This window comes from Macaca mulatta, chromosome 16, assembly GCF_049350105.2.
Source record: "Macaca mulatta isolate MMU2019108-1 chromosome 16, T2T-MMU8v2.0, whole genome shotgun sequence".
NCBI classification, from domain to species: domain Eukaryota; kingdom Metazoa; phylum Chordata; class Mammalia; order Primates; family Cercopithecidae; genus Macaca; species Macaca mulatta.
This window is the reverse complement of record NC_133421.1, coordinates 14,417,153-14,438,550: the sequence shown is the minus strand read 5'-3', so window position 1 is coordinate 14,438,550 and position 21,398 is coordinate 14,417,153. Positions and strand designations below refer to the sequence as shown.

Genomic DNA, 21,398 nt, shown 5'->3' with positions numbered 1-21,398 from the left:
GGGTCTAAATAGAGTTTTGGTTTCCTTGGAAACCCAAGCTGACATATAGGCAGGTAAAGAGATGTACATACACGCAGAGCATCATGAACAGTCTATTGCTAATTTAGTCCTATAAAATATTTGCAAATAAAGGAGATGGGAAACATCTGAATGAGTATAACAAAGGACATCATTACACGAGTACAGAGTCGCAGTTTTCAGAACGATGTCCTCTCTTTTAACAAGTGGGAAGTTCTCTTTGCTGTGACTCTCTTCATGGCTAGCATTTCAACTTCATAGATACATGTCTTCCAGGAGGCATAGGATGGATAAAGTGACTCAGGAAATATCAAAAGGCAGCCAAAAAGGAAATAAAGTATAAACAGTGAGTCTAGGCTCCTCTATGGTCAAATTCTCAACTGTCCTTTGGTACCCAGAATTTATTCTTTGGGACTCAGATGATTTACACAAAAGCTTCACACAGCAATACAGGTCATTTCTCTTTGCCTAGCATGCAGGACCACCAATGATAATTGAATGCTGCCTCCCTGTCTAGGTCACCATCAAAGCCCCAACTCCTTGGGTTCATCCTGGACTCCTTGGAGATGCTAGCTGGGTGGGCTTGGGGACATTCAGTTCAACCAGAGGCTCACTGGCAGAGTTTTAAGAGAACTCCAGCGAACAAAAAGGAAATCCCTAAGGGCTCCCCAGCCTGTCCCAGTAGAGAGGAGCAAAGAGGGCAGGTACCCTGCAAATCTCCACTCTGTTGGCAGCCTCTTCCATTTCTTCCCTGAGGGCATCAGCCTTGGCACCCGCAGGCTGTAAGCTGCTGGACAAACCTGAAGACTTGGAAGTCTGCTGCCACCTGATGGAAAATAGGAGAAAAAGAGACGTGAGACAGGTAGAGCCCTGGGGATCCCATGGGAGCACCGAGAAAACACCTGGTTACAAACATCACCCAGGGAACTACATACCCTCACTTGAAAAGGGAGGTCATGAAAAGGTACCGAGTACTAGGCAAGGAGGCAGTGGACCCATATTTCCATGCGTCAACTGCTGACTGAAGCTGAGAATCTGCGGCCCCATCAGATAGGACAAGCATCCCCCGATTTGTCACCATTTTCACTATTGTCTTCCAAACACTAAAGCCAAATGACAATCGCTACTGCTGTCTTTTTAAAAAACTTAATGCGCTTTTTAATGAATAAATCATAATCATATACATCGATGGGTCCAATGTGATGTGTTGGGATATATGTACACATGGACGCACACACACAGTATGGAATGATTAAATCAAGCTAGTGAACATATCCATCACCTCACTCGTGACTTTCTGTGGTGAGACATCTGAAGTTTAATCAGGGTGATTATAGTAATATATTGGATATTCTATATTTCAAAATAACTATCACTGCCCTTTAAGCACGGTCTCTATCATTGCTTTAAGTCCCCTGCCTATCCTGTGGGAATTTGAGTATGGAAATCTTCTCCTTCCTGGCTGAAGCCAGGGACGGATGCTAAGTGAGAAGACATGCTGGTAAGATTAAAAACAAATCTGAAGGCCGGGCACGGTGGCTCCAGCCTGTAATCCCAGCACTTTGGGAGGCTGAGGCGGGCGGATCACGAGGTCAGGAGATCGAGACTATCCTGGCTAATACGGTGAAACCCCGTCTCTACTAAAAAATACAAAAAAACTAGCCGGGCGAGGTGGCGGGCACCTGTAGTCCCAGCTACTCGGGAGGCTGAGGCAGGAGAATGGCGTAAACCCGGGAGGCGGAGCTTGCAGTGAGCTGAGATCCGGCCACTGCACTCCAGCCTGGGCGACAGAGCGAGACTCCGTCTCAAATAAACAAACAAACAAACAAAAAACAAATCTGATAGCAAAAATCTCCACTGGTAAGCCCAAAACAATTTTTATGGCAACATTTAGATTCCTCATGAATGTTTTCTTAAAAATTGGGCCTTCTGACGAAGCTACTCAGAAAACTTTAGGGGGAAATACAAATATTTCTGGTTGCTGTGTTATCGGTAGGGAGTTACCAAAAGTAGGCCCTAAAAGATGGTTCCAATTATGCTAGATAGTAGTAGCTGAATTACGTCTCAGCAGTGGGTTCCTCTCCTGAGTCTGTAAACTCAATGGGTTATAGAGGCCAGCAAGTTAAAAAAATAAAATAAAATAAATCAAATGGGCCATTATCTTAAAAACTAGTCCGCACGATCCTCTATTTCCTACTTGTAATAGAGACAGGAAATATAAAACTATTTCTCAGCTCTAAGAAAAACAATCCTGTAATCAGGAGGACAAACAGCAGCCAAGGCTGGCTTCAGTCTTGGGAAGTCAGGAGGGAGCAGGGGGAGCTGGGAACTTGGTAGGAGGGATCCTGCCTTGTCTAAGAGAGGGTAGCTGTTCTCGAGCTCCAGCTGATGGAGCAGAGGTGGGTAGGAAGCTGGGCCGTGGGTTGCCAGATGTTTCAACTGACTAGAGAAGGAGCAAATTGTCATGTGAATTCTCCCAGTGAAGTGTGGCAACAAATAATTTCTTTCAAAAACCATGCAGGCCAATAGCCTACAGACCAAACAAGACAGAATCTATCTGGATTTCAGACCATCAGTCTGCAGCCTCTGATGCGGGGGCAGAAAGTGGAACGTCATTCTCATGTCAAGAGTCGAGAATCTAATCATTTAGTATTTTCTCTACTCCACTATTCTTTTCTCTTTTGCTATCTGCAGGAAAAACAGAAGAATGCAAGACTCTATAACACAAGAAAGGGAAACTAAAAGTCTCTTTGCTGGTAAGAAAAAGGAGCAAAAATGAGGATTCTGTGTCACTTAAAGAATGCAATCACGGGAAAATTACTTTAAAAAGGTTTTGAGACATCAAGCTGGCTTGAAGCTCCAGAGATGAACACATGTTCACCGAAAGATTCCTGATTCCAAGAAAAGAATTCAGGGCAAACTAGAAAGGAAATATTCTACTGAAAGATGTTTCAACATCTAAATTGAAAAAAAATAACAGATCAAGAGTAATAAGAATTCCTGGGTAATTTTTTCTTATAAAGGTTTATCCTATACAAGTGATATATTTGATTAACACTCTCCCAGTTGAGTCATTTCAAATAAAGTATTAAAGCGTTGTGGAGTTTTGGAAAATAAAATATGAGATGCCATGGCTGTAATTTATATCTCAGACAATAACTATAACGCAATGGTAGATTATGGAATTAAGTTATAACCACCATCTGACTCATGCTACCTGAAGAAAAAATAACTAACTAACCAACATGTAAGTGTTAAAAATATACATAAAGTGACTACAAACACTAAGTAGATTTTTATGGCTTTGTAACTCAGGATCAAATTTTTTAAAAAACAGAACACACTAAATATATGTATATTAAAATGAAGACATTTTCCCAAGTTCGTTCTTTTCTTTTTATTCTCATTTATTTTTTCCTCCAAACTGCATCCTGTAGTCAATATCTTGATACTTTAAAAACATACACCTTTCCCCTTTTTATAAGAAATTTTATTTACAATTAACAATATGTGAGTTTTATATATATATATATGTAATTTTTCTTTTCATACTGAGTCTCGCTCTGTCACCCAGGCTGCAGTGCAGTGGCGTGTGATCTTGGCTCACTGCAATCTCCACCTCCTGGGTTCAAGCGATTCTCCTGCCTCAGCCTCCCGAGTAGCCGGGATGACAGGCACACGCCACCATGCCCAGCTAATTTTTGTATTTTTAGTAGAGACGGGGTTTCGCCATGCTGGCCAGGTTGGTCTTGAACTCCTGACCTTAGGTCATCCACCCTCATTCGCCTCCCAAAGTGGTGGGTTTACAGGTGTGAGCCACCGTGCCTGGTCTATTTTGATATTTCAAAACAGTGACAAAATGTCCAAAATACGTTCTCTTTGTGGAACACAAATAGCAAACAAAATACCAAGGTAAACTCTTGTGGTGTGAACAGAAGAGTTTTGTACAGATACTCATGTTGGGAAAGGTGACATGAATTTTGTACAGAGAGTCATGTTGGGAAAAGTTTGTACAGAGAGTCATTTTAGGAAAAGTGACAAGAACTATGAATTTCAAGGTTTGGGAGTCTTTTCAGACCTTTGTTCTACACATAAACTCAAGAGCTGGACTGCCCTGTCAGAGGAAAAACAGGGACACTAGACATCGTCCAAGGAAACTAAGAGCTTTCAAAGTTGAAGAGCACAAGGATCATTTCTTCTCGCCAAAGTGGCTGATGTGCCACCATCCTTCTCTGGGGAAGGAGGACTGTGACTATTTGATCTGGGGGAGATGAAGACGGGAACAAGCTTTAATGAAGGCTTGGGAGAGATGAGAGAGAAGGGTGAGGAAGAAGGGTTTAAAATTTCAGGTACCAGGAATATCTAAAGAAGGTAAATGCAGGTCGGTTGAGGACAATGGCATGTCCAGAAGAAGAATTTTAAAAGGCAGACAGGAGAGTGTCTTCAGTGCAGCATTCACTGTTCCTTCTGTCTAGTCTTGCCCCTTCCTCTGCCACGGGCATCCCCTACTTTTTAAGTTCCTGCTTCCACTCCTGCATGAATGTGTGGTCGAAAAGGGGACTGCCAGGTTCTGCATGATCCAGGCAGTGAGTGGCCCAGGTGAGGGCCTCTGATCCAAGTCAAGCCTGTGCCATCCTTCCTCACATTGACCCAACTGACGAGTCATGGAAGTCTCATGGAAGTCATGGAAGACTTTGCATATGAGCAAAGTCCAGACAAGTGGAGCCTCTCTTCGGCACTTTCAGAATTGGGGCAAAAGGAAGAGGGCTCACAGCGGGGAGACATGAGCCCATGCGACATCCAGTGACCTTGAAGAAATCGGATGTGAGAAAAAGACGCCTGTATGAGGAGGGGTGAGAGATGAGGAACGAGTTTTGATGGCCATCGAGACTCCGCTGCCAATCCTAAAGAGACTTCACACTGCCCCGCCTCCAGAATTCCACTTCTTAATTCCATAGGCTGCAGTTTCCACTCCAAAACCCTCCTGTCTTACACTAGTTCACTCGCTTTCAAGGAAGGTAGGGTTTCCATAACAAAGCACCACAGACTGGGTGGCTTAAACAACAGAGGCTTATTTTCTCACAATTCTGGAGGCTGGACATCCAAGATGAAGACAGAGGCTGGAGACCTCTATCTGTGACTTGCAGATGGCTGCTGTTTCTGTCCTCACACAGCTTTCCTCTGAGTGTGTGCAGAGAGCTTACCCTTTCTCCCTACGAGGCCACCAATCCTAGTGAAATAGGGGCCCATTCTTATGACCTCATTTAACCTTCATAAGGTTCTCCTAAAGAACCGATCTCCAGATACAGTCACATTGGGTGTTAGGGCTTCAACATACAAACTTTGGGGAGATACCATTCAGTCCACAGGGCCCAGAGGCAGCTGGTTCGGCAGAAATGGAAAGTGTATGTGTCCTGGGCTCAGGAGGGTTAACCTTGAGCTACATGACCAGAAAAAAGTCAGGCTGACTTTGGAGAAAAATTAGACTCCTTCTTTAAGCACTGCTAAACCAAACCTATCAAAAAAAAAAAGGAAAAAAAAGAAAAAAAGAAATTTGTGTATCATTCAATTCAATTCACAACCTTTAATTCAGTGTAAAACTTCCCGTAAGCATTAGTTTCTCTGAGAATATTGAGGTCTGTATCATTGGCTTTTGAAGGAGACAAGCCAAATTTACTTCAATAGTGATAAACAGACACATCTTATTGGGATCTAATTAAACACTGGAGAAATGAGTGGGATTTGACAGTATCCACCAGGATTGTGGCAGAAATTAAAGATCCAGCCATGGGACTATTGCTCAAGATGTGCTGATAATATATACAGAGTTACTTCCTGTCTTGAAAGGCTGTATGTGGAATTCACTGTTGTAGTTCTGCAGACCGTACTTCGCGAAGGACAGAACAATATGAAAGAAATCTTTGGTAATGAGAAGTAGGATGTTGCAAGGATGAGAAGCTAGCCTGTGCCATTGGCTTTATGAAGAAATGCGGGGAGTGGCGGGCAGGGAGCATTAAGAACGCAGCTGTTCCAGAAGAGGAGCTGGTGATCCCTGCTGTTCAATAGCACAGCATTTGATCTCGCTCTCATTGCTATATATCTTGGGATGCAGCCCTCATACTGGCTAAGAGTGAGGAGTTAGGGAAAATGGCAGAAAGTTGTGTTGGATTGGCTTCTTTTTTTTTTTTTTTTAAGACGGAGTCTTGCTCTGTCGCCCAGGCTGGAGTGCAGTGGTGCGATCTCGGCTCACTGCAAGCTCCGCCTCCCGGGTTCACGCCATTCTCCTGCCTCAGCCTCCTGAGTAGCTGGGACTACAGGCGTGCGCCACCACGCCCGGCTAATCTTTTGTAATTTTTTTAGTAGAGACGGGGTTTCACCGTGTTAGCCAGGATGGTCTCGATCTCCTGACCTCGTGATCTGCCCGCCTCGGCCTCCCAAACTGCTGGGATTACAGGCGTGAGCCACTGCGCCCGGCCGGGTTGGCTTCTTATGGTGTTCAGCAAGGTCCTACAAGACAGATAGACTCAGGCTAGAAATGCCCAGTCTGAGAGTAAAGTGGAAACAAAGAGCATAACTTTGCTAAAAATTCCCTTTTCATCCAGTATCATCAACTGATACTGATGGGGAATCTCTAACTTGAGGCCCTGAGTTAGATCTCCTGCCACAGTTACCAAAGCAGAGACCTGAAGGGGAAATCAACTGAGTTTTCAAGGGGATTGTACTGTCAACAATCCCTGAAAGCGGCCGGATGTGGTGGTTCACGCCTGTCATCCTAGCACTTTAGGAGGCTGAGGCGGACGGATCACCTGAGGTCTGGAGTTTGAGACCAGTCTGGCCAACATGGCGAAACCCCATCTCTACTAAAAAATACAAAAATTAGCTGCGCGTAGTGGCGCACGCCTGTACTCCCAGCTACTTGGGAGGCTGAGGCAGGAGAATCGCTTGAACCCAGGAGGCGGAGGTTGCAGTGAGCCGAGATCACGCCACTGCACTCTAGCCTGGGCAACAAGAGCAAAACTCCATCTCCAAAAAATGAAAAAACAAACAATCCCCCAAAGCAATTCCCTACCCCTAAACTCACAACTACACAAAGTGGGCTATGAAACATCACTGATGTGATAAAGGAGATGGATCAAGTTTATATGAAAACAATGCAAAAAAGACTTTTTTAGTCTAAAACAACAAAGGTTATAAAGGGTCCAAGTTGAAGTTTATAAGAACAGAAATTTGCATAGGGGAGGTAGAATTTCCTCAGATTTTAGTATATAGGGAGATAAGCTTAAGATATAAAAACATTTGCTAAATTACAGGAGAGAGGTCCCTAATGACACCAAGCAGTGTGTACGTTTGCAGAACCTACACACTAGTTGGTGTCACCAGTGAAAACATAACACTAGACAAAATGGACTATCAGTGTGACCAGGAGTAACTCTCCTTCTCATAAGAAGACAAAACAAAAATATGTATGGTAATGACCTGCTTTGATACTAGCATTCAGCCCGCTAACAAGAGGCTCTGTGGTGGAAATGCGGGTTTTCTTTATAGAGGCAAAGAAAAGACTTCAGAGCTAAGTCCCAGGTTTCACAGAAGGATGTCACTCTGCCCAGGAGCACGGTGTCCACCTCATGAAAACAATGGGACAATCTGCATTTCTTCAACCATCTTACATGACTCCCAAAATAGGGGACTTGAACATTCATATTATGGGATGCAATTTTACGTGGCACAAGGTCATAGAAGTAATAGCAAATCGAATACTTCCCACTCATTCTGCTCTCTATTCCTCCGAGCACACTAAAGAGATAGTCTCAGATTTGCATCAGAATAATTTTAAAACCACCCAACGCCTCCCCTTCTTCTTTTTGCACAAAGGGAGATGAGCTTCAGGATGACATTCTTTCATAGTCAACAGGCTCTAAAATTTAATAACATTGGCTTTGCTTTCATCTGTTCACTTTTATGCTTACCTGATATTTCTAGCAAAGGATACCGCTTTCCAATTCATGGTAGCACTAAAGGCTTTCTTTTTAAAATAGATTTATTTTGAAAAAGTAATCAACTCTCCTAAAAGATATATCAACACAGATGGCAAAAATCATTCAGGTGGACTGAGGGTTTGGGGAACACTAAGTTAACCAAAGAAACCCTTGTTTCTTTGCTGATTTAACCTGTTTTATGTCTGGTCTTAGGGGACTGCTCTGTACCTTTTATTCTTCCTGATGCAGAATTCCAGTGCACCAATTACTTACAGTATCAGCTTCGTTTGTTTGTTTGTTTGTTTGAGACGGAGTCTCGCTCTGTCGCCCAGACTGGAGTGCAGTGGCGCGATCTCAGCTCACTGCAAGCTCCGCCTCCCAGGCCATTCTCCTGCCTCCGCCTCCCGAGTAGCTGGGACTACAGGTGCCTGCCACCACACCCAGCTAATTTTGTGTATTTTTAGTAGAGACAGGGTTTCACTGAGTTAGCCAGGTTGGTCTCGATCTCCTGACCTTGTGATCCACCCGCCTCAGCCTCCCAAAGTGCTGGGATTACAGGCGTGAGCCACCGTGCCCAGCCCTCAGCTTCTTTTTATAAAGCACTTGGGAAGTGATAGTAATACGCAAAACAGCCACCCACGAATGTTACTCCTTGTGTCCAGGTGAAGAAACTGATATTCTGGGAGATTAAGTGACTTGACCAAGGTCACATATCTAGAAAATAGTTGATCTGAACCTTGAAATCTAACATTCTGAACTCTGTATGCTACGTCGGTCTGCCCAAATATATTCTGTTTCTTTATTTCAAGAAAATGAAAAAGAGATGTGAAGATGATTAAAAGTGGCCTACACTGGGGTCTGAAACTAGCCTGGGCAACACAGTGAGACCCTGTCTCTACAAAAAATTAAAAAATTAGCCAGGTGTAGTGCCCGTAGTCCCAGCTACTTGGGAGACCTGAGGCAGAAAGAGTGCTTGAGCCCACGAGTTCAAGACTGCAGTGAGCTATGATCACATCCCTGCACTCCAGCCTGAGTCACAGAGTGAGACCCTGTCTCAAAATTTTTAAAAATAGGCCGGGCGCGGTGGCTCAAGCCTGTAATCCCAGCACTTTGGGAGGCCGAGACGGGCGGATCACGAGGTCAGGAGATCGAGACCATCCTGGCTAACCCGGTGAAACCCCGTCTCTACTAAAAAGTACAAAAAACCAGCCGGGCGAGGTGGCGGGCGCCTGTAGTCCCAGCTACTCGGGAGGCTGAGGCAGGAGAATGGCGTAAACCCGGGAGGCGGAGCTTGTAGTGAGCTGAGATCTGGCCACTGCACTCCAGCCTGGGCCACAGAGCGAGACTCTGTCTCAAAAAAAAAAAAAAAAAAAAAAAAAAAAAAAATTTTTTTAAATAATAAAAAATCCCCAGCCCTTTGGGAGGCTGAGGTGGGCAGATCACTTGAGGTCAGGAGTTCGTGACCAGCCTGGCCAACATGGCAAAATCCTGTCTATACTAAAAATACAAAAATTAGCTGAGCATGGTGGTAGGTGTCTGTAATTCCAGCTACTCGTGAGGCTAAGGCAGGAGAATCACCTGAACCCGGGAGGCAGAGGTTGCAGAGAGCAGAGATCATGCCACTGCACTCCAGCCTGGGCAACAAGAGCAAATCTTCGTCTCAAAAATAAATAACTAAGTAAATAAATAAATAAATAAATAAATAATAAATTAAAAAATAAAGTTGGCCTACGAAAAACCTAAGGGAGAACCAAATAGTTCTTTCCATATTAATACTCATGCACCTGCCTTTTTCAACTTATATACACATACCCCACTGTATAAAATAAAAGGACATATGTACACAATTCCTGCTCTGACAGCCACAGGCAATGCCGTCTCAGGGCCTTTGGCACCCGCCTGCTACTACAGGAATTTTCTGGTGGACTGTGGAAGATGGGTGTGGAAGAACAGCACTATAGGTACTTGACTGCTCTCTGAAAGGACTCAAGTTAAGAGAAAGGCTACAGAAAGGAGATACCCACACTATTAGCTTCAGGAAAAGGTGAATCCCCAGAATGCGAAATTTCCTGTTATGGACAGGACATAGCATTCATCCTACCTCCTGGCTCTCATCTCCTACCTCTCTCCCCTTTGCTCCTTCCACCCCAGCCACACCGACCTTCCTTCTGTGCCTTGAACAGGCCTTTGAATTTGCTGTGCCCTCTGCCATAGATGGTTTGTACCAGATCTCTGTACGGCTGCCAAGTTTTCATCATCTAAGTGTAAGACCAAAGTGACCGACCTCAAAAAAGCTTTTTCTCTTTTACCCTTAATGCTGTTGCTCCCTTTCACCATCATCCCCTTCCAAAACTACCCTGTGTTACCTTTTTTTGTTTTGTTTTGTTTTTGAGACGGAGTCTCGCTCTGTCGCCTGGGCTGGAGTGCAGTGGCGCAATCTCGGCTCACTGCAAGCTCTGTCTCCTGGGTTCACGCCATTCTCCTGCCTCAGCCTCCCAAGTAGCGGGGACTAAAGGCGCCCGCCATCACGCCCGGCTAATTTTTTTGTTTTTTAATAGAGACAGGGTTTCACTGTGTTAGCCAGGATGGTCTCGATCGCCTGACCTTGTGATCCACCTGCCTTGGCCTCCCAAAGTGCTGGGATTACAGGCATGAGCCACCGCGCCCGGCCTCCCTGTGTTACATTTTTTAAACGACTTGTAGCTTTCTAGAACCGTCTTGTTTCTTCACTTGCCTGGTGTCTACCTCCAAAACTCCACTGCAGCCTTCATGAGAACAGGGACCCAGTGTCTCGAGTTCACTATGATTACCTCCAGGGCCTGGCACACATTAGGTGTCAAGAAAAACTTGGTGAATGAAAACACACTCGCCTGCTTAAAACCCACCCGCCCAAAATATGACCACTGTCCCTTCAAAGAAGCAAAAAAGAAAGTAAAGAGATTCTACCTGGTTCGTGAGGAATCCATATCCAGCACCAACTTGGCTAAGTGTTTCCTCTGCTTTTGAATATTTGGGATTTCCACCTGTGGTTACAGGACATAAAAGATACAATCAAACTGAAGCTCAAGATAAATTCTTTAAGAACCATTCCTGGCCAGTCACGGTGGCTCACTCCTGTAATCCCAGCACTTTGGGAGGCCAAGGCAGGTGGATCACCTGAGGTCAGGAGTTTGAGACCAGCCTGGCCAACATGGCGAAACTCTGTCTCTACTAAAAACACAAAAATTAACCGGGCATGGTGGCAGGCGCCTGTAATCCCAGTTATTTGGGAGGCTGAGGCAGGAGAATCGCTTGAACCCGGGAGGCAGAGGTTGCAGTGAGCCGAGATCATGCCACTGCACTCCAGCCTGGGTGACAGAACAAGACTCCGTCTCAAAAAAAAAAAAAAAAAAAAAAAAAAAAAAAAAAAAAAAAAAGAACTATTCCTTAGAACAAGTCTTAAAGAACTATTGGCAGTCACCCAACAAGTTTACTAGAGGTCTCTCAATCCTTATTTTCAGATGAAATCCTTTTTTCCCTTTTGCATTACTGAAGTCAAACTAACAGGAATTGTATATATTTTAGGTGTTCGGTTTAATGTTTTCACGTGCACACATTGTGAAATGATTACTACACTCAGGCTAATTAACATATCCATCACATCCCATAGTTTCTATTTTCTTTTTTTGATGGTGAGTACATTTAAGATCTATCCTCTTAGCAAATTTCAAGTCTACAATACCGTGTCATTAACTATCACCACACAGTGCTACACATCAGGTCTCCAGAATTTACTCCTCTTACATTAAAGGCAACTTAGCACCCTTTGACCAACATCAGATGAAATTAATGATGCCCTCTCCTGAGCTAAAAACTCTGCTCCATCTCTGCTGGACACCAGCCAGGCTCTCCATCAACCCAGACCCCCTCATAGGTCCTGTGCTTCTCTGCTCACGCAGGCCTGGCCACTTTCCTGCCCTCACCTTGGCACCACCAAAAAAAAAAACAAAACAAAACAAAACAGGGCTCAACCACATCCCTCTTCACTTCCAGAAAGGCCAAAAGTGGGAAAAAATGCAGGGAGCCACGCAGTCATGTCTGACACACAGACCTGAGGCAAAACGGACAGCTGAAGGAGGAAGAACGTGGAGAGGCTATGGCTGCATCTAGGATACAGATTCTCTATTTATAAAAAGAAAGGAAGCAAATGTTTATATTTATAGAAATAAAGTAAGACTTTTCCAGTCAATAATGAATAAACATTGCCATCATGGCTTTTCTCGGCTACGAGTTCTTCCATTTTGGTTGTATGTGGATGCTCTTTTTATATTTTTCATTCTAAAAATGGCTTCACTTGAACATCCCAGTGCAGGATTTTGGTTCCGGGCCCAGCAAAAGTAGGGCAGGATGTGAGAATGCAAAACGAAAATTGGCCGAAAATTGAACTAAAATCATCTCAGGCTGCGGTTTTTATATAAGGAAAAAATTCGAGGAGAATCCAGAGTTCTCTGAAGTGCTTTCTATTCACTCGCCCGAGCAGGGATGAGTCATGTTCCGCGTGTAACAACTTCCAATAGGAAGGAGAAGTGCCTGGACAACCTGAGTCACCAGCCAGCCCCGAAGCTAAGCTGGGGGGCCACTGGGTATCTTGAATGAGCCAAGTGACTGCCAGCACCCACACTGGACTTGCTCCTTGGTTTGCTTCAGGCTTTGGCCAGAGCCAGGACCCTCCTTTTGAGGCACAGAGGGGATCTCATGAATGCTCCAGGCGAGGAGATGACCTGAGAAGCCAAGAGCTGGTCAGTGCCAAAGCACCTCATCCAGGATTTTCTCCTTGAATACTTTCATGTCCATAAGTAATCACTGGCCCACACCTCTGTCCCAGAAAGAATGTCAGGGGACGTGGAGGTGCTGGATGTGATTCAGAGAGGAAGCCAGACAGGGTCTAGGGCAATGCAGTTTAATACAGTAGCCTCTAGCCACACGTGGCTATGAAATTCTAAATTTAAATTAACGAAAATTAAAGAAACTAAGCAATTGAGTTCCTGAATCGCACTAGTGCGCAAAAACCACTTAAGGCCAGTGGCTATCAAACGGCACAGACTGAGAATATTTCCATCATGGTAGGGAGTCTGCGAGGGTTAATTTTAGGTGTCAACTTGGTTGGACTGATGGATGCCTCAAAGGCTGGTGAAGCATTGTTTCTGGGTGTGGCTGAGAGGGTGTTTCCAAAAGAGACCAATGTGTGAATCAGCAGGCTGGGAGGAAGACCCACCCGCAATGGGGCGGGGCCATCCAATTAGCTGAAACACACAGGTGGAAGGAGGATTTGCTCTCTGCCCTCTCTCTCCCTCCCTCTCTCCCGTAGTGAGATACCTTTTCCCCTCATTGGACTCCAGGTTCTCTGGCATTTAATGGGGGTCTCTATGGCTTTCCACCTCATATTCGGGGTTGCACCATCAGCTTCCGAGGTCCTGGACTGAGTTTTGGGTTCTGAGGTGTCTGGACTGAGCCATGCTACTGGCTTCTCTGGTTCCCTGGCCTACAGATGGTCTATCATGGGAGCTCTCCCGCTCTGTGATTATGTGAGCCAACTCCCCCTAATAGGGGAGAACCCTCTTTCATATATCCTATTGGTTCTGTCTCTCTGGAGAACCCTGACTCATACAGGGTTCTAGGGGATAGCGCTGGTTAGATTTTATACAGGTGGAGTGTCTCTTATCTGAAATGCTTGAGACCAGAAATGTTTGGGATTGGGAGTTGTCTGGATTTTGGCATATTTGCATTATATTTACTGGTTGCGCATCGCAAATCCGAATATGTGAAATCCAAAATGCTCTAATGAGCATTTCCTTTGAGAATCATGTCGGTACTCAAAACACTTCAGATTTTGGAGTGTTTCAGGTTTGAGATGCTCAATCTATTAACAGATGACCAATTAAAAATAATTGTAAAATTGTTATTAATAATTACTAATTAATTAATCATTGATTATTAATAATAATTAACAGTTTAATTGAGTGTCTTTTAAAGTGCAAAGAGAAGGAACCTGTATAAACATAAACTGCGGCTGGGTGCGATGGCTCACGCCTATAATCCCAGCACTTTGGGAGGCCAAGGCGGGTGGATCACCTGAGGTCAGGAGTTCCAGACCAGCCTGGCCAACATGGTGAAATCCCATCTCTACTAAAAATACAATAATTAGCCGGGCATGGTGGCGGGTGCCTGTAATCCCAGCTACTCTGGAGGCTTGAGGCAGGAAAATCACTTGAACCCGGGAGGCAGATGTTGCACTGAACCATGATCATGCCACTGCACTCCAGCCTGGGAGACAGAGCGAGACTCCATCTCAAAAAAAAAAAAAAAACATAAACTGCAAGAGGCTTCAGAGAGTCTCTTACGCCTGGTCCCCCAGAATCCTAGTAAGGAGTGGCTGCTGTTCACATCACTGAAGACTTGAGATGGGTGGAGGGTGGGGGTGAAGACAGTCGAGGCTGTGGGTGGGGAAGCGGGTAAGCTGCCAGCTTTCCACCTTACTTCTAGGAATGCCTGCAGGGAAGAGGATGGGTGGGAGAAGGGGTAAAAATGCTGAAACGACATATTTGGGAATCTTGACCGTGTGGTTGGTTAAGAATCCCTGATGAAAAACAACATCGGGGAGAAGGTTAAGGGACAGAAGTAGAAAGCTGGAAATAGAATGACTGAGAGGCTCCTACTCGGTACCTCCTTGCTCACTCGGGCCCGGCCTCACTCCTGCTGCTTACCTCGGCCAGCAAAAACAGGGGCTCAATCACGTCTCTCTCAACTTGCAATTCAAAATGTATCAGCTCCTGGGCCAGCTTGTCCTCTGTCTCTCCACAGAGTTTCAGCATCTTCCTGTAACCCGAGGGGGAAACAAATAGTGAATACTCTTGAAGACAACATTTCACTGGCGTTACCCTCTCCTCACCTCCTAGCTTACTTGTCAAGGTTTGCAAGTCAGTGTTAATAAGCTGGTTGATCTCCAGGGCTCCCCCTGGGCCAACCTGCTCCAGCTCTCTGCATTTCTGAAATAATCAATGCTTCCAAAAGGTGTCACTCACTGTGTGCCTGGGGCACAAGGGGACATGTGGGGAAACACAAGAGAGACATGGAGAAAACAGGTACACATGTCGAATTCACATGCCTAAAAATAGTCATGCTGAGAAACAGATGCTTCTCTCTCTGAGAAGAGCACTGGATAGCTAAAATCTGCCTGGTAACAAACCATCACCTTCAAATACACAGCAAAAACTCAATTTCAATAGGTTCTGATAGAAAGAAAATCCTGACTCCTAAGCCATGAAACTGTAATTAGTACAGGGATATATAGACAATTATCCAATGAAAAAAAAATTCCAAAAGTGGATTAATAATGAGCAAATGACAGAAAGACCTGAATGCCATCTTCCCAGATGACACAATATGCTATTTCAAAGATGTTAATTTCTACCCAAATTGTATACAGACCATTCTCTCATTGTCTGGCACCCACGTTAACTGAAACTCAAGTAAAAAGGTTTTACAAACCATCCTGGGCAACATAGTGAAACCCCGTCTGTACTGAAAATACCAAACTGAGCCAGGCGTGATGGTGCATGCCTGTAGTCCCAGCTTCTTGGGAGGCTGAGGCATGAGAATTGCTTGTACCTGGGAGGCAGAGGCTGCAGTGAGCCGAGATAGCGCCACTGCACTCTAGCCTGAGTGACAGAGAGAGACCCTGCCTCAAACAAACAAACAAACAAAATCAGTTTTTACAATTCAGCAAAGCATGAGCAGAGGTAACAGCTTTTTTAAAGTGAAGATATTCCTTTCCTGTTGATATTTTCACATTTTTACTCTACATGTATGTGTCCCCATACAATATTAATACTGCTGCTTTGCTTAGTTCAGTCTACATGCATGGTTTTACACTGAACATATCCTGATGCTACTTGCTTTTTCTTGTTTTTTTTTTTTTTTTTTTTTTTTTTTTTGAGATGGAGTTTCACTTGTGTCGCCCAGGCTGGAGTGCAGTGGCACGATCTCAGCTCACTGCAACCTCCGTCTCCCACGTGCAAGCCATTCTCCTGCCTCAGCCTCCCAAGTAGCTGGGATTACAGGAGGCTGCCACCAAGCCCAGCTAATTTTTTGTATTTTTAGTAGAGATGGAGTGTCATCATGTTGGCCAGGCTGGTCTCGAACTCCTGACCTCAGGTGATCCACCCACGTCGGCCTCCCCAAGTGCTGGGACTACAGGCAGCCTTGCGTTTTTATTTTATCATTATGTTTGGAGCTTACCCATGTTGGTACGTGTAGATTTAGATCATTTTGCAATGGAGAATTCTGCTCTATGAATATACCACCATTATGTCAAGCTGTCCCACAAACAAGTTTTTCGCTATTACATGCAGCGCTTCAGTAAATATGCTTGTGCTGTCTCTTTTTGCATGTGTGAAAATTTCACTAGCACAAATGGGAGTTCCCATTGCTCTATACCCTTGCCAACTCTTGATCTTGGTAGGTGTCTTAATTTCTGCCAAACTAGTGGATACAAATTATTATCTCCTTCTGATTTTAATTTACATTCCTTGACTGCTAGTAAGACTGAATATCCCTGTCCCGTGAAGTGCCTGTTCATATTCCTTGGCTATTTTTGTTTTAGGATCTATTTATTTGTAGGAACTTCATATACATAGGTGTGTGAATGAAGATTTTCACTCTTTTTCCTATCTGCCGCAAACGTCAGTGCCCAGGTGTACTTTTTATCCTTGCATCTTTTTAATGATGTCTTTTTTTCGGAGACGAAATCTTGCTCTATCACCCAGGCTGGAGTGCAGTGACGCGATCTCGGCTCACCGCAACCTCCGCCTCCCGGGTTCAAGCGATTCTTGTGCCTCAGCCTCCCGAGTGGCTGGGATTACAGGTGCGTGCCACTGCACCTGGCTAACTTTTTGTATTTCAGTAGAGATGAGGTTTCACCATGTTGGCCAGGCTGCTCTTGAACTCCTGACCTCAGGTAATCCACCCACTTTGGCCTCCCAAAGTGTTAGGATTATAGGCGTGAGCCACTATGCCCAGCTTAATGGTGTCTCATATCTGGTTTTCTGGTATTTATTCCATATTTCTAATACTACTTAATTTTAAAAATTTAAATATTAGCTATTGACATCACAGAAAATGAGAATTTAGCTATGTTTCCATTTCCCCTCCTTCCCTTTATTTATATTAATAGATGCTTATTATTTATATTACACTTTGACTTCATATTATTTGGAGTTAATCTGGGTAGTATACTATAATTACTGGTTTTCCCCGCACTCTTATTTGTTCTCCCTGGAATTAATAATTGCCTTGTTTGGCTTGCTTGTTTTCTATGTACCCAATTGAATTCAAAATACTTCGCCACTTTCCTAATTTGTCTGTCAAGATATTGAACCAAAATTTGCTTAACTTACTTAAAAAAAATTAAACCTCATCCTAAGCAGTGATAAACACCAAATTTATGAGTTTTGTGTGCTAATTTTGTTTCTTCGGTTATATATTAAAAACATTACCAAAAAAATATTGAACCATACATCATGTAAATGAATTTCATCTTCTTGAATTAATCCCTCCTGGACCTGTCTCAATGCGGACTGAGTTTTCCTCTATCCCTAAGGCACATCTGTCTTCCTGGCATCTTTCTTCACCATTCCCTGGGATTCTCTTCCTCTGTCTTGTGCTGGGCATTCTGTTATCTTGGGTCTACCTGTCTTTTGGTCTCTCCCTCACCAAGGACACATCTTGCTGTCTTGCTTTAGCTTGCTGAGAAAGAATAGATGGGAAGTCAATTTTTTTGCCACGTATGTCATGGCATTCTCCTCTAACCTCTCACTGATTGACACTTGGGCAGAATATTGAACTCCTAGGCTGAGCATGCTTCCTTCAGAAGCAGAATCCTGAAGGCACTGCTTAAGAATCTTCTATCTGCCATTGCTGCTTTTGCTCAGTCTGGAAGCATTCACATTTCTGATCCTCTGTATGTGACATGTTTTCCCTCTAGAAGGTTGTAGAATCTTTTGTCACCAGTATACATGATGGTGAGCTCTGTGACAAAAACTTAATTCTTCCCATTGTATTGGGAGCTCAACGGGCCTTTTCAGTATAGAAACTCATGTCCTCAAGGTCTGGAAAATGCTGTTGGATTATTTATTATTATACCTTCCTCTCCTTTTCTAAGAACTCCTGTTATTCGGGCATAAGACTTCCTGGATTGGTCCTCGAATTTTCTAATTTTTTCTATTGTCTGTGTCTTTGTCTTCTTGCTTATCTGGATGATTTCTTCATATTTATCTTCTAAACCTCCTACTGAGAATTTCAGATCTTCTGTCATACTTTTTCATTTCTACAAGCTTGCTTTTGGTCTCAGGGTATTTCTTGCCCATAAACATTTTGCATTAACATTCTGTTTTTCATTTCATGGACATATTATCTTCCCTTACCACTTGAAAACATAAGTGATTGTTCTCCTAACATTTTTTCCTCCCCTCCACAATCTCTGTTTCTTCCAGGCTGCATTTTATCCACCCCATTGTTTTGGTCTCCAGCTTTCAGGTTAGAGAATTTCCTCAGATGTCTGATGATCTTTGGTGCCTCTCTATATTTAAGAGCAGAGACTAAAAAGCTCAGAGTATGTGAATTCATCTGTAGAAAGATCTGGTTGGGTCACTTATTGAGGCACTGACCCTCTCCAACGTCCTCAGATCTTTAGGTCCTTCCTTTTGGACTAATCTGATTCCCCAGAGAAGCCTCTTCGAATTTCCTGCTTAGAGGATAAAGGCCTGGGGGCTGCATGACTGGAAGAAGAGGGCTGAGGAGTACCAGCATCCACATCCAGTACACATTAGATCACTCAAGCCTCTTCTTTACTGAATGGTACCCATACACTCCACTGTACCGAGAGTCCCCCATTCTAGAGATGCTCTCTTATCCCCTCTAGAGAATTCTGCCCAGGTGGGAGAGGGGGGATGACAGCCACCTAGACGTGTGGATGGGGCAGGGTTTAGTGATCCAAGTGGTAACTGAAAAGCTTTCAACCACGTTCATGGGTTTCAGCACCCACTCCACCCCCAAAGACCCACTATTCCAGAGATCCCTGGTGCCAGTTCTTGACGACTCTAAGCATTACCTGATGTAATTTACATGGGATCTTTGCATATCTACTTCTGGCTTGGGAGTCAGCTTTTGGGGACTTGACAGGTTAGTTCCCAGTCATTCATATGCTTTACAGCTCACAAAACTGTGTTGCTGTTGTCTTTCTGCTTTTTCCTGCCATTGTGGGTTTATGTCTTTTAAGAAAAAAAAAAAAAAAATCTCCATATTGTAGTTTTAGTGGATTTTGGAAGGAGAGAAAATCAGATGCATGTTCAATCTGTCATCTTTACTTCCAACCTTGCTGTGTCATTGTATTACACGCATGACTCTTGGAAATACCATACAACAGGATTTCACGTCTGTCCACCTGAAATTTTCTTTGAACAGTTGAGTTTATTCCATTTATATCTCTTACGATTGCAGAGATATATGCAATGATTGCTACCACCCTTATTTTCTGTTTTCCAATTATTATGTGTTTTTGTTTTTTGTTTTGTTTTTTTTTCTCTTGTAGTGCCTTCTATGTATTTTTTTTTAATTATCCTTTTTATCCTTTGTTAGTTTGAAAGTTATATATCTTATTTCTATTCTTTTTGTGGTTAGTCTTACTTTTCTAACATGCATATCTGACACTAAATTTATTTTATTTTTTTACTATTTGGACATTAAATTTAAATGTAATAACTTTATCCTCCTTTCAAACAATACAGGAGCTTGAAATACTGATTCTGTCACCACAGAAACTTAAAGTCCTTCTCTTTTGTCTTGTCACATCTCTAAAAAACATTGTTCTTTGTTAAAATGCTACATAAGCATGCCTGTAATCCCAGTACTTTGGGAGGCCAAGGCGGGTGGATCAGTTGAGGTCAGAAGTTCATGACCAGCCTGGCCAGCATGGTGAAACCCCATCTCTACTAAAAATACAAAAATTAGCTGGGCGTGGTGGTGCTCGCCTATAATCCCAGCTATTTGGGAGGTGGAGGCAGGAGAATCACTTGCACCCGGGAGGCAGAGGTTGCAGTGAGCCGAGATTGTGCCATTGAACTCCAGCCTGGGTGACAGAGCAAGAATCTATTTCCAAAAAAAAAAAAAAAAAGTCTACGTAAGCCCATGTTCTAACTATCCTTTGATCTACTAATTCCTGAGTTCTTCCATGTGTATGTGCTACACATTTTAATAAAATCTATTTGCTTTTCTCTTGTTAATCTACCTTTTGTCAATCTAATTTTCAGGGCCCAACCAAAGAACCTAAGATGGTTCGAGAGAAAAAAAAAAGTTTCCTCTCCTACAACACAATTTTTTTCCTACCTTGGTACTTGTACTTCTCATCTTTCTTCTATTTCTGTGAAAGAGATGTAATCTATTTCATATAGCCTTAACTAGCCCTTTCAGTGAGAATATGTAGGTAGTATCTTCTTCAAATCTTTGCCTGAAAATATCCTTACTCTTTCCTATTTTATCATAGAATACTAAGTTTCTTATATTTTCGCTCAATACTTGAAGACATTACTCCATTATCTCCTGGCGTTCACTGTGGCTGACGAATACATAGCTTGTTATCAGTTTAATTGCTATTTTATAGTAATGATCTTCTTTTCCTCTGGTCAATTTTATATTTTTCTCTTTTTTGTTGATGATCTGTGGTCTTACTACAATATGTCCAGGGATGAATTTTTTTCTTGTTGATCTCCATCAAATCATTTTGTGCTCCTTAAACCTAAAGACATGTTTTTCTTTAAATCTGGAAAAGAAAAATTCAACCACAAACTTCCCCTTCTCCCTATTTTCTTCCTCAGGAATGCCCACTAGATGGAATGTTAAGCTTTTGCATTCTATCACCCATGTTTCTCAGTTTAAGAATGCCTACGTCCTTATCTCTGCACTTCATTCTCTTCATTCTGGGTGGCGGCTCTACATCTGTTTTCAAGTTCAGTGATTCTTTATTTGTGTATAATCTTCAGTTTCTTTCGACTAAAGATCATTTAACATTTTCAGCATAATTTTGGAAAGTTCTCTTTGGTTGGCCTTCAATCCTGCCTATTCTTTTTTAATATTGTTTGATTCTCTTGTCAAGGATTCTGTTTTTTTTAATTTTAAAATTTCCATTTAAACAATTATTTTTTATTTTCTTCCATACAGTTCTATTATTTTTAGTTCTCAGGGTACGGACTCTCCTACTGATTGTGTCTGCTGATGCTCTCTCATGACGATTCTATTTTCAGTTTGTTTTGTTGTAAGCTCAACATGAGCAAGGGCTGCTTTTCTGAGAATCTTGTAAGTTCTGACATTTGA

At 43.2% G+C, this 21,398-nt stretch overlaps 1 protein-coding gene across 2 annotated transcripts in view; it reads right to left on the bottom strand.

The window, feature by feature from the left end:
* The window catches only part of ARHGAP44 (Rho GTPase activating protein 44), a 203,141-nt gene that overhangs the window by 61,959 nt on the left and 119,784 nt on the right, over positions 1-21,398 (bottom strand). For both annotated transcript variants that reach the window (XM_015118630.3, XM_002800295.4), the window contains exons 5-7: positions 14,738-14,849; positions 10,941-11,017; positions 727-844 (exon numbers count right to left, since the gene is read on the bottom strand). In XM_015118630.3, the coding sequence (XP_014974116.1) occupies positions 727-844; positions 10,941-11,017; positions 14,738-14,849 (307 nt within the window). The remainder of the gene's footprint in view (positions 1-726; positions 845-10,940; positions 11,018-14,737; positions 14,850-21,398) is intronic.